This window comes from Lampetra fluviatilis, chromosome 27, assembly GCF_964198595.1.
Source record: "Lampetra fluviatilis chromosome 27, kcLamFluv1.1, whole genome shotgun sequence".
Lineage (NCBI taxonomy): Eukaryota > Metazoa > Chordata > Hyperoartia > Petromyzontiformes > Petromyzontidae > Lampetra > Lampetra fluviatilis.
The window spans coordinates 7,517,844-7,531,902 of record NC_136301.1 but is presented as its reverse complement, the minus strand read 5'-3'; the positions used below and the strand labels follow the sequence as shown (position 1 = coordinate 7,531,902).

The 14,059-nt window shown below is 51.2% G+C and overlaps 1 protein-coding gene across 1 annotated transcript; it reads left to right on the top strand.

The window, feature by feature from the left end:
• The first annotated feature begins 282 nt into the window (after positions 1 to 282).
• On the top strand, positions 283 to 4,469 carry LOC144942541 (transcription factor Spi-B-like). Its single transcript, XM_078869402.1, has 3 exons — positions 283 to 308; positions 3,665 to 3,928; positions 4,454 to 4,469. The coding sequence occupies exons 1-2, from the start codon at positions 288 to 290 to the stop codon at positions 3,866 to 3,868; spliced, it is 225 nt and encodes a 74-aa protein (XP_078725528.1). The 5' UTR covers positions 283 to 287; the 3' UTR covers positions 3,869 to 3,928; positions 4,454 to 4,469.
• The last annotated feature ends 9,590 nt before the right edge of the window (positions 4,470 to 14,059 follow it).

Genomic DNA, 14,059 nt, shown 5'->3' with positions numbered 1-14,059 from the left:
CTGACCTCTCCCCCCCTGACCTCCCCCTGACCTTCCCCTGACCTCTCCCCCATGACCTCTCTCCGACCTTTCCCCCCCTGATCTCCCCTTAACCTCTCCCCCCCTGACCTTCCCCTGACCTCTCTCCCCCTGACCTCCCCCCCCCCTGACCTTTCTCCCCCTGACCTCTCCCCCCTGACCTCTCCCCCCTGACCTCTCTCTCCCCGACCTCCCTCCCAACAGAGCCGCGTGCCCCGCGTCGCCCTCGTCTCTACGAGTTCCTGCTGGAGGCGCTGTCCGACCCCGCCATGCGCCACGCCGTGCGCTGGGTGAGACGCAGCACAACACCGACACTCACCACCACTCACCACTCACCACCACCACTCACCACCACTCACCACCACCACTCACCACCACTCACCACCACCACTCACCACCACTCACCACCACTCACCACCACCACTCACCACCACTCACCACCACCACCACTCACCACCACCACTCACCACCACTCACCACCACCACCACTCACCACCACCACTCACCACCACTCACCACCACCACTCACCACCACTCACCACCACCACTCACCACCACTCACCACCACTCACCACCACCACTCACTCACCACCACCACTCACCACCACCACCACTCACCGCCACTCACCACCACTCACCACCACCACTCACCACCACCACTCACCACCACCACTCACCACTCACCACCACTCACCACTCACCACCACTCACCACCACTCACCACTCACCACCACCACTCACCACTCACCACCACTCACCACTCACCACCACTCACCACCACTCACCACCACTCACTACCACTCACCACCACTCACCACCACTCACCACCACTCACCACCACCACTCACCACCACTCACCACTCACCACCACTCACCACTCACCACCACTCACCACCACTCACCACCACTCACCACCACCACTCACCACCACTCACCACCACCACTCACCACCACTCACCACTCACCACCACTCACCACTCACCACCACTCACCACCACTCACCACCACCACTCACCACCACTCACCACCACTCACCACCACCACTCACCACCACCACTGACCACCACTCACCACTCACCACCACTCACCACCACCACTCACCACCACCACTCACCCAGCACCACTCACCACCACCACTCACCACCACTCACCACTCACCACCACCACTCACCACCACTCACCACCACTCACCACTCACCACCACTCACCACCACCACTCACCATCACTCACCACCACCACTCACCACTCACCACCACTCACCACCACCACTCACCACCACTCACCACTCACCACCACTCACCACCACTCACCACCACTCACCACTCACCACTCACCACCACTACCACCACTCACCACCACTCACCACCACTCACCACTCACCACCACTCACCACCACTCACCACCACCACTGACCACCACTCACCACTCACCACTCACCACCACTCACCACCACCACTCACCACCACTCACCACCACTCACCACCACCACTCACTACTCACCACTACTCACCACCACTCACCACCACCATTCACCACCACTCACCACCACCACTCACCACCACTCACCACCACTCACCACCACCACTCACCACCACCACTCACCACCACTCACCACCACTCACCACTCACCACCACTCACCACTCACCACCACTCACCACCACCACTCACCACCACTCACCACCACCACCACTCACCACCACCACTCACCACCACTCACCACCACCACTCACCACCACCACCACCACCACTCACCACTCACCACTACTCACCATCACCACCACCACTCACCACCACTCACCACCACTCACCACCACCACCACTCACCACCACTCACCACCACCACTCACCACCACTCACCACCACTCACCACGACTCACCACCACCACTCACCACCACCACTCACCACTCACCACCACTCACCACCACTCACCACCACTCACCACCACCACTCACCACCACTCACCACCACTCACCACCACTCACCACTCACCACTCACCACCACTCACCACTCACCACCACTCACCACCACCACTCACCACCACTCACCACTGACCACCACCACTAACCACTCACCACCACCACTCACCACCACCACCACTCACCGCCACTCACCACCACTCACCACCACCACTCACCACCACTCACCACCACCACTCACCACCACTCACCACCACCACTCACCACCACCACTCACCACCACCGCTCACCACCACCACCACTCACCACCACTCACCACCACCACTCACCACCACTCACCACCACCACTCACCACCACTCACCACTCACCACCACCACTCACCACCACCGCTCACCACCACTCACCACCACTAACCACCACCACCACCACTCACCACCACTCACCACCACCACTCACCACTCACCACTACTCACCATCACCACTCACCACCACCACTCACCCAGCACTCACCACCACTCACCCAGCACCTTTCACCACTCAACACCACCGCTACCACTCACCACCACCACCACTCACCACCACCATCACCACTTACCACCGCTCACCACCGCTCACCACCGCTCACCACCACCGTCACCACTCACCACCGCTCACGACCAACACTCACCACCACCACTCATCACCACTCACCACCACCACCGCTACCACTCACCACCACTCACCACCACCACTCACCACTCACCACTCACCGCCACCACCACTCACCACCACCACCACTCACCACCACCACTCACCACCACTCACCACTTACCACCACTCACCCAGCACCTCTCACCACTCACCACCACCACTCACCACCACCACTCACCACCACTCACCACCACCACTCACCACCACTCACCACCACTCACCACCACCACTCACCACTACCACTCACCACCACCACTCACCACCACTCACCACCACCACTCACCCAGCACCTCTCACCACCACCACTCACCACCACTCACCACCACTCACCACCACCACTCACCACCACCACCACTCACCACTCACCACCACCGCTACCACTCACCACCACCACTCACCACCACCACTCACCACCACCACTCACCACCACCACTCACCACCACCACTCACCACCACTCACCACCACCACTCACCACCACTCACCACCGCTATCACTCACCACCACTCACCACCACTATTCACCCAGCACCTCTTACCACTCACCACTACTCACCACCACTACTCACCACCACTCACCACCACCACTCACCACTCACCACCACCACTCACCACTACCACTCACCACCACCACTCACCACCACTCACCACCACCACTCACCCAGCACCTCTCACCACCACCACTCACCACCACTCACCACTCACCACCACCACTCACCACTCACCACCACCACCACTCACCACCACCGCTACCACTCACCACTCACCACCACTACCACTCACCACCACCACTCACCACCACCACTCACCACCACCACTCACCACCACTCACCACCACCACTCACCACCACTCACCACCACCACTCACCACCGCTATCACTCACCACCACTATTCACCCAGCACCTCTTACCACTCACCACCACTACTCACCTGTCACAACATTACCACTCACCAACTCACGCGCGCCGCGATCACCGCTCACCATCAACCTCTCTCTCTCTCTCACCTTCCTCACCACCCCCCCTCACCCCCACCAGGTGAGCATTCACGAGGGAGTGTTCGCCTTCTCGTCGCGGCACAAGGAGGAGCTGGCGCAGGCGTGGGGGCAGCGCAAGGGCAACCGCAAGGCGATGACCTACCAGAAGATGGCACGCGCGCTACGCAACTACAGCAAGACGGGGCGCGTGCGGAAGGTCAAGCGGAAGCTCACCTACCAGTTCGGGCCCGAGGCGCTCTGCTAAAGTTGGGGGGGCAGCGCTGCCCCCCACCCCCAACAACTGGAAAGGAGGGGGGGCGGGCGGGTAAGTGGTTTTTGTGGTAGGAAGGGCAGTGGTGGGTTTGGTGAGCGGGCAGGAGGGCGAGGTGCTGCGATGGGGTTTTGGTGGAGAGGGCCGTAATGGGTGGGGGGGAAGGGCAGCGTGGTGGTGGGGGGGCAGCGTGGTGGGGAGGGGTGCAGAGTGGTGGGGGGGGCAGCGTGGTGGGGAGGGGGGCAGCGTGGTGGGGGGTTGGCAGCATTGTTGGTGGAGAGGGGCAGCATGGTGGGGTGGTGGGCAGCATGGTGGTGGGGGGGGGGGGCAGCATGGTGGTGGGGGGGAGGCAGGTGGGGAGGGGCAGGTGGGGGGGAGGCATGTGGGGGGGCGGGGGGTTCTCTCTCCTGTTCATCGGACTCGAGGGTGCCGTTCGACGTGGCGGTGCCGCGGTGGGGAGCGAGTCTGCGGGACGTGGCCTTCCCAGCAACGCTCCGTGTGATTGCTGCCTCTTGTTTCGCTGTTGGTTCTCGCCCTGTGTGTGTGTGTGCTGAACGTCTTTCGCACCGTACGTCGCAGACCGTGCTAATCGGAGGTGCTGGGCGCGGGGTGGGAGGGGCGAAGAACAGCAAACTAAACGCAAACATCAGTTCTGAAGACGCGAGTTTTTCACTGTCGATGATTGCAAAGCGCGTAGCTCCCAGCGGCTTCTAGAATATCGGAAGGGAAGAGCGTTCCAGACGGCCGCTGAAGCGCATCGGAAAGCGCCGCGTGACGATGGTGACGATGATGACGATCATGATGATGACGATGTTGACGATGGCGACGATGGCGATGATGACGACGATGATGACGATGTTGACGATGGCGATGATGACGACGATGATGACGATGTTGACGATGGCGATGATGACGACGATGATGACGATCACGATGATGACGATGTCGACGATGATGATGACGATGTTGACGATGGCGACGATGACGACGATGATGACGATGATAACAACGATGACGACAATGATGACGATGAGAGACCACCACCGTCTTAGTTCGGTGGCTAAGCCAGAAGCAGCGCCCTCCACCACCGCCGCTGCTGCTGCTGCAAGGACAACGGGTGGGGGGGGGGGGCGATGTAGTGGATGGAACCACGTGTCTGGGGCCGGCTTTCTCTCAGCTGTGGTTTGCTTGGAGCAGGCGCAGTTTGCGTCTCTGGCCTTAGCAAGGTCAGCTTCTTGGTCGCAACGCAGCCCCCTCCCTCAACCCCCCCCCCCCTCTACCCACCCAGACCCCCGACCCCCCCCCCCGCCCCCTGCTCTATTCGCCGATATATATTCAGAGCTAAGTTATCGACCCTCCTTTAAGTTATAATTCACTCTGTAACAAAAGAAATGTTTTAATCCTGTGTAGTAAGTGCTATTTTCTAAATTGCTTCTGCCTCAAAAGTACAGAACATGGCTATTATTCCCCACAAATTTTGCTTTCGTGACCAGGACAGTGAAATTTACCTATTTTCAATGAGAAAACGTGGTGTGCATCCGTGTCATTCCTTCACGTAAAGTCCTAGCGACGAAAACAAAGTTTGTGGGGAACAATAGCCGTTTTTTTTCCTTCTTGGTTCTTTCGGTAAAGTCACGTAGAATGGAAATAATAAAGAGACAGACCTGTTCTCCACCTGAGGACGGCTGCTTGCGTTGTGGCCGAAACGTCGTGAGAATTATTTTATCATGTTTTATTTGTATTATTTTATTATTTCCCTTCTACGTGACTTTACCGAAAGAACCAAGAAGATGAATCCCTGCAGTCACGAAAGCTTTAAATCGAAATTTAATATTCTTGGTTCTTTCGGTAAAGTCACGTAGAAGGGAAATAATAAAATTTTGTATTATAAAATAATAATGAAAATATAATAAAATAATAAAATGTTATTATAAAATAAAAATATTATAAATTAATAAAAAATATATTATAAAATATAATAATAATAAAATAATAAAATGCTATTATTTCCCTTCTACGTGACTTCACCGAAAGAACCAATAATGCAATTAATCTTGAACAAATTAGCGTAGAAGAGAAATAATAAAAAAGAATTATTAAATAATTATTTTTTTATTATTATAAAATAATAACAAAAGTATTATAAATATTTGTTTGAGGCATAATCGATTAGAAAATAACTACTTTACTAGCCAGGGACAAAAAAAATCGTGTCACATGGCGCGTGCAGTGTCGGCGTTCGAGAGCCGACCGCCAGGGAGAACTCTCCTCCTCTCTCGGCGTTCGCGGCGTTTCTTTGTGTCGTGGTTTCGCGTGGCCTCTCCGGGGTCAGAGGTCGCAAATATTTGTGCTCTCCGAAGAAACCTTTTTCAGAGTTGATTTTTTTTTTTTAAAAAAATAATTGTTGTTTTTGTAAGGAAATAAAAAATGGGGTTTTTTTTTTTTTGAAAGTTGTCCCGAAGCGCATTCGGTGTTTGAATGTTGTACATTGTATTAAAGGGTGGAAAAAAATAAAATAGCCGCAATTTATGTGAATGCCGTTCCGTTTGGAGTCTAGAGCAGATTAAGAATGTGCTCGATTAAAATACGATACATACGGCTCGAAGCTGTGCCCGCCTTTTATCAGCGTTATGGTCACACTCCGCTAAGTAGCGACGAAGTCGGCACCACGCCTGTGCCAGGCTGGGTGCACTTTGAGTGCCACGTGAAGTGTCGAAGGCTCGCTGCTGGCGGGAGGTCACGGCACAGACCCCGCTTGTGCCAGGCTGGGTGCACTTTGAGTGCCATGTGAAGTGTTGAAGGCTCGGTGCACTTTGAGAACAACGTGGGGACCCACGCGAAAAGACAAAGATCCCCCCCGGTGTAGCCTCAACAGACTGTTGGGGCAAGTGCTGTTAGCGAGTAGCACCTATGAAGGCCGGCACGGCACACGAGGGGGTGGTGTGGCCAGCACCACGCCCGGCCGCCTTTGTCTCCCCAGTGGCGATGTTTACTACACACCGCACCAGCTACTCATTTGAGGCTGAGTCGACCCAGGGGAGGCCCAGGACCGGTTCAAATAATCGTCACTGGTGTTGGTAGCCGTGAGCGGGAATCGAACTCGGGCCGCCGGGTTCGATAGCGCAAAGCGCTGACCGCTACACTACCGACACAGAACAAAGACAAAGATCCCCCGTGTAACCTTAACAGACCGTTGGGGCAAGTGCTGTTAACGAAGTGGCGCCTATAACTGCACACGAGGGGGTGGCACACAACAACCGCCATTCGCCACTAAGTGGCGGTGACGTCACCACGACGGTTGTGCCAGGCCATGTGCACCTTTGCCCAGATCTTTCAAGGATTTTGGAGCTCCTCACACAATCCAGCCTGGTTAAGCCCAGGATGGATCGTAGGCAGGCCAGCCTAAATGTTTCTAACCGGCGAAGATGCTCCATTAGGGGGGGGTCGACGTTTCGCAAGCGTAGAGAAGGGAGGGAATGACCGTGGCCGAGAAGACCTGAAACTTCGTGCGGAGCGACAAACCAGGTATAGCTTCCACACAGCGTTACGCAACCGATGAAAAGATATTGCCGCTCGACTGATTCGGAGTGAGACCTCTGCTGTTAAACTGGAGCCGCACACACAGACACACCAACGGGCACACACAATGGACGTACAACATTTGATATTAAAAAATTAACCCGTGAAAACAAAGTTTTTCACTATAAATCCTTTATATGCGTGGCGGCTAGAGTCCTCTCGTCCTCTGGCTTGAGATGGCTGCCACCTATGGGTCAGATGATTGCCTGCCACCATTAAGCAATTGGTAATTAAATACAATTTATTTTTTCCTAAAAAGTGTAAAATTTTGGGGAAAAAATTTCACGAAAATAAATTGTCACGCGCAACGAGTCTGTGTGCAAAATGTCAGCTCGATTGGATCACGGGAAGTGGGTTAAAAAACGACCGAAAGATTTGCACGGTCGTAAGCGCGCGAGCAAGCAAGCGAGTTAACTTAATATAAATGATTTAAAATTCAGGGGGGGGGGGCGGGTGATAGGTGCGTCTTGTGCTCCAGATACCGCGAGTAGTATTACCAAGTGATGATGTTATCATCGTTGCTGTAGTAACCAGGTTTCTATCGTGCCACCAGGTACCTGTGGAAAATGTTAAATGTGCTTCCCAGTGGGTTTTACCTGTAGCCAGAATAGAACCGTGACTTAAAGCTTTGGGGCCGTCCATAAATGACGTCACGCACCTGGGGGGGGGGGGTGTCAGACATTTGTGACGATGTGTGACGAGGGAGGGGGGGGGTTGAGAAATGTGACGTCACATCAAAATGCGCAACTTTAAATAAATATGGACAACACGTTCTACTTAATTAAATAGACTTTTAAATAAATGTTTTCTCCTACAACATCAGAGTGTAGCGCCACATTAAATACGCACTACAATGACAATAGTTTAAAGCGATTTGAAGCATGGTTTTTTTTTTGGGGGGGGGGGGCAGAGCTTTGTGACGTCATATTTGAGGAGTGGTCGGACTTTTTGTGACGTCGTGTGACGAAGGGGGGGGGGTCAAAAATCGTCCAAAATCGCGTGACGTCATTTATGGACGGCCCCTTTCGTGGCTGCAGGAATTAATATTATTGGGTCTTTCGGTAAAGTCACGTAGATAGGTTAAAGAAAATAACAAAAAAATAACAAAAAAAACTACGACGTTTCGATCGCAACACAAGCAATCGTCATCAGGAGAAAAAATAGTCGTAGTTTTTTTAAATGTTTTGTCATTTTCGTTGAACCTATCTCCGTGACTTTACCGAAAGACCCATGAATAGGAGCACGCCGTATTATGAATCGGGCCACATGAACAAGTCAGTTTTAATTACTCGGGGATTCCCAGGTGTTAGAGTAGGGGGCATGAGGAGCCCTACGAAACAAAGCCGTGTGTTCACAATACAGGGGGGGGGGGGGGAGAGATCGCGTAAATATACAAATGTGTCGTTAAACCCGCCACCACCCGACACAGCCAATTAGTGAGGTGTAGTGTCACGTCAACGGAACTTGCCAATCGGTTACCAGTGTAATGGGTTCGATTGAGGCGCATACTCAACTATTTATTATCGATCTTGATTTGAAGCTTTCGTCACTGCAGGAATCCATACTCTTTGGTTCTTTCGGTAAAGTCACGTGGGTAGAAAATAAAATAGATCACGACGTTTCGGGCGCAACACAAGCGTCCATAATCAGGTGGACGCTTGTGTTTTATTTTATACCTACGTGACTTTACCTAAAGAACCAAAGAGTATTCAACACATTCCTGCGGAGGGAGCTGGTAGGAACGTTGGGTTGCTCGGTCAATGGCCTGCAGGGTCAACGGCGGCGTGGTGTATTCCGCAAATATGCCCGACTGTGAGGGCGGGCACAAGCCGGCGTGAGTAGGTTAAACGTTGAGTTTTGTAAGGGCACCACGGGGTGACCAGCCCCTCCCCACCCAGCCCCACCCCTCCCACCCCCCACCCAGCCCCACCCTCCCCACCCAGCCCCTCCCCACCCTCCCCACCCAGCCCCTCTCCACCCAGCCCCTCTCCACCCTCCCCTCTCCACCCAGCCCCACCCGTCCCATATGATGGGCGGGGGGGTGCATTTGCTTATCTATTGCATAACTTTTACTCTCCACAGGGAAATTAATCTTTTTGTGTGTTCTGTATTGTATAATGTTGGGACGAGCTAGGACCCATATCTGAAAGAGAGGTTGCTTCTGTATGACATCTGGCAGTTCACCAGCATTGATTCAAGCAAGTCTGACTTCTGCCGATCACACACCGTAATTCGGTAATGGTCCAGAGTTTGCCTGTACTGAATGAGTACTGCTGAAACTAAACTAAACTACGTTTTTATTTTACAACAAAAGGCCCACTGCGCTATAAAGTACTTTTTCAGAAACGACCTGGCCACAAATGATAGCTCAGCAAAGTGGCTTATCACGTGGAAATGTGTAGCAGCCAAATACTCTGGACGTGCGATGTTGATTCTACATGTGAAGGAGGAAAAGCCGGAGGATCCAGAGAAAAATCCACGCGACCACGTGGGAGAGAGACACCGCAAACTTCAAATACACAGCAGGCTTCAGGGTCGGGATCGAACCCACGACCTCCTGTGTACCAGGCGAGGTCATTAACATCTCATAGCCACCGTGATGATGATGATAGAGAGAGACACGCAAACTCCAAATATACAGCAGCAGGCGTCAGGGTCGGGATCGAACCCACGACCTCCTGTGTACCAGGCGAGGTCATTGACATCTCCTAGCCACCGCGGAGCCCATTATTGAGACAGCTTTATGAAGAAGGCGGTAAAGTATCTGCGCATCTATTTTATGAGTTATTCTCTCCACAATTACTATGATTTTGTGTTATCGCCTTTCCCCACCAACTCCGACCGAGACACCCCCCCCCCCCCTCCTGGAATCCAAGGGGTGTCCACAATGGAGGAAAGGCGGGGGGGGGGTTGGATGGAGAGTAGGGTGGTGGTGGTGGCGGTGATGGGGTTGGTGGTTAGTGGAGGCGGGCAGTGGGGGTGGTGGTGGTGGGGTGGTTGTGGTGCAGGGGTTGGTGTTAGTTGTGGTGGTGGAGGGGTTGGTGTTAGTGGAGATGGGCAGTGGGGGTGGTGGTAGTGGTGGAGGGGTTGGTGTTAGTGGAGGCGGGCAGTGGAGGGGGGGTGACAGAAAGAACCCAAAACAAACACCCAGTGAATTCCTCACAGGGACAGAGGGGGCGGGGGTGATGATGGGTGGTTGTGTGGGGGGGGGTAAGGAGGGATGGAGGGGCATAGGTAGTTCCGCCCACATTCCACACCCCCCCCCCTTCTCCAATTCAATTTCCCCTGCCCCCCACCACGTCCCCACGGCAGCCCCAAGACCATTGTGGTGGTGTTCTATGTAAAGCCATATACAGTAATGTTGTGGACCCAAGCGAGAAGACGGGTGTCAAGTAGCGTTACGAGCCACTGTGGTGAGCACAGGATGCTTCGCGCCGGATCAGAAGTCACTCACGCGCTCCTGTTGGGTCATTGGTCGGGACTCGAACTGGCTGGAGTCGCCGGCTTCAAAGCGCAATGCCATAATAACCACGGTGCCCTCATTGTTGCATTGAGCATTGATTGGATTCAACTTCTTGGTTCTTTCGGTAAAGTCACGTAGAAGGGAAGTAATAAAATAATAAAAATAAAACATAATAAAATAATTCTCACGACGTTTCGGCCACAACGCAGCGGTTCAGACGCTGTCTCCCCGACAGACCTGGTTTTCACCTGAGGACAGCTGCTTGCGTTGTGGCCGAAACGTCGTGAGAATTATTTTATTATGTTTTATTTTTATTATTTTATTACTTCCCTTCTACGTGACTTTACCGAAAGAACCAAGAAGATGAATTCCTGCAGTCACGAAAGCTTTAAATCGAAATTTACATTGATTGGATTGTTGTCCGTTCATATTCTTAGGTTTATTCGGTAAAGTCACGTAGGTAAAAAATAAAAATTAATAAAAGTAAAATAAAAAATGAAAAAAATCATAATAAGTGAAAATAACTAATTTTCGATTTAAAGCTTTCGTGAATGCAGGAATTCATCTTCTTGGTTCTTTCGGTAAAGTCACGTAGAATGGAAATGATAAAATAAAATAAAAACATACTAATAACATAATAAAATAATAAATTTATCATGCTTTATTTCTATTATTTTATTACTTCCATTCTACGTGACTTTACCGAAAGAACCAAGAAGAAAATAACTAAATTAAATCACGACGTTTCGGAGGCAACACAAGCTTCCGTCTTCAGGTGGAACCGTCGCTATGGTGGGATCTTTGAATTGCACGGTGAAGCAGACCGAGAGTGCAGTAGTTTGTGGTTTATAAACGTGAATGATTAATTAGGGCGGTCTGCCGGATTCGAACCACGAGCCTGTGTCAAGCGGCGGACTCGCTGGGCCAGGTCACCCGCCGTCCCGTTCATCTGGACTCTTGAATAATTATTGGTCTGAATTCACTCTGGGTAATAGGAATTAGTCCGTTTTGATCGTAATAATATCCCAATTACCATCATTCATTGGTCTGAATCCTTTTTAACGATGATCTAAACGTTTCGCTGTCAATTTGCAGACGACATCCTTCAAATATATCTGCCTTTCCACATTTGAAGCTTTCGTGACTGCAAGGATTCATACTCTTAGTTCTTTTGGGACATTCTGTCTACAGGAAAGCCACCCACACAGATTCCTACATGAAACCGGATTCTCACCACCACCCATCTCAAAAGAATTATCTCATCAAAACGCTATACCACAGAGCTCATGGCATTTCTGACCAACACCACCTGGCCAGTAAATTAAGACACGTACATCGGGCCCTCAGGATGAACGGATACTCTGAACGCACCATCCGCCAAGCTGTGTCTCCCACCATACAGAAACAGCCACTTGAAATTCCGATCAAAACTGTCACGTTACCATACATAGCAGACGTGACCAAAAAGATCTCCAAAATTCTAAATAAACATAAGATCCAAGTCCGATTCAGTACAGTACATAAAATCCGTGATCTAATTCCATCTGTGAAGGATGTCATCCCTGACTTGCAATACCCTGGAGTCTGTAAACTGAGTTGCAGCTGTGGTGACTGTTACATTGGGGAAACGAAACGTCATGTCTCTGATCGTGTCCGCGAGCACAAGTCAGATTTGAAACACGGCAAAATTGAGTCTTCCGCCGTTGCCGATCATTGCTACAACGCGGTGGGCTCTCATGATATTGTTTTCTCCGAGACTAAGGTGCTCTGCAAACCCTCTGGCTACCATCAAAGGTTTGTACACGACGCCATTCAGATGTACAAACACAGACATAATTTCAACCGTGAATATGGGTACAAACATAGTAATCATTGGAAAGATGTTATCAACCATGCTAAAAAGATTTAACTATACATTTTTGGACCATCTTATCGGACAGGCACTATTTTACTCTACCGAGTGTTAACATCCCCAGCGTTTAACAGTACTCTGTTTTGTCGTATTTAATTAATTTACCCACCCAGCAGCATAACAAAAGGCGGCTTGAATCGTATTTAATTAATTTATCCACCCAGCAGCGTAACAAAAGGCGGCTTAATCCTAGCTGGCTTATCTACATATGCCATCTACATTACAAAGGCTCAGTTCCAGCAGCAGTACTGACCATTTCACAACTCCTCCTCTCCCGCGGCCCTTCCTGGCTCCTCCCCCCTTAACCAGTATATAAGGGACTTCTCTTCACTTGATACAGATATTTTGCTGTGACAGTTTCACCTGAAGACGGAAGCTTGTGTTGCCTCCGAAACATCGTGATTTTATTGTTTTTATTTTTTGTATTAATTTTAATTTCATTTTTTACCTACGTGGCTTTACCGAAAGAACTAAGAGTATGCCTTTCCACATTATATAACATCAACATTTTTTACACTTCCCGTCAACCACGAGGCCTTCTGGGAGTGCATAATCCACAACGACACCAATGATTATTCTTATTTAGTGGTTCAACTTTTTCACCGATTACTCTGATTTCCCCCCCCCCTTCCCTCCAATTATTGGTCGTATTATTTAGTTTCTTGAACTTGGAAAGTTTGAGTCTCAAGAGAAGGGAGGTCCCTGCCATGTTTTCGCAGTAGGGGACGATGCTGCCATGTGTAATCGAAATTGAGTGATGTTTGCAGCAAAATTTTGTACGGGGTATTTCTAAGCTGATAATTGGTTTTTTACCCTTCTCTCTGGCAATAAAACTGACACCTTTTTACAAGGAGTCATGTTTGCATAGACCGCAATACCTGCAGTCATAATACAAACAAAAGACATAACTCTGATAATGTGCACTGTCCTTGAAGTTGATTGGTTCACACCCGAGACAGCTTTCCTTAGAGCCTAGTCTCACATCTGTTGGTTGTCGGAGGAAACACCGAAAATTCAGTGGAAACTCACTCGGGACAGGGGAAGGTCACACAAACTCCACGCGGAAAGGCGAACCGATGCCAGGAATCAAACCCAGGCCAGAGTCATAATACAGTAGAACCTCGGAGATCGAACGCACCAGAACTCGAACAAATCGGTGTTTGAACGATATTTCCGAAAAAATTGCCCCGGAAATTGAACGAAATTCGGAGGTCGAACGGGGCAATCGCGA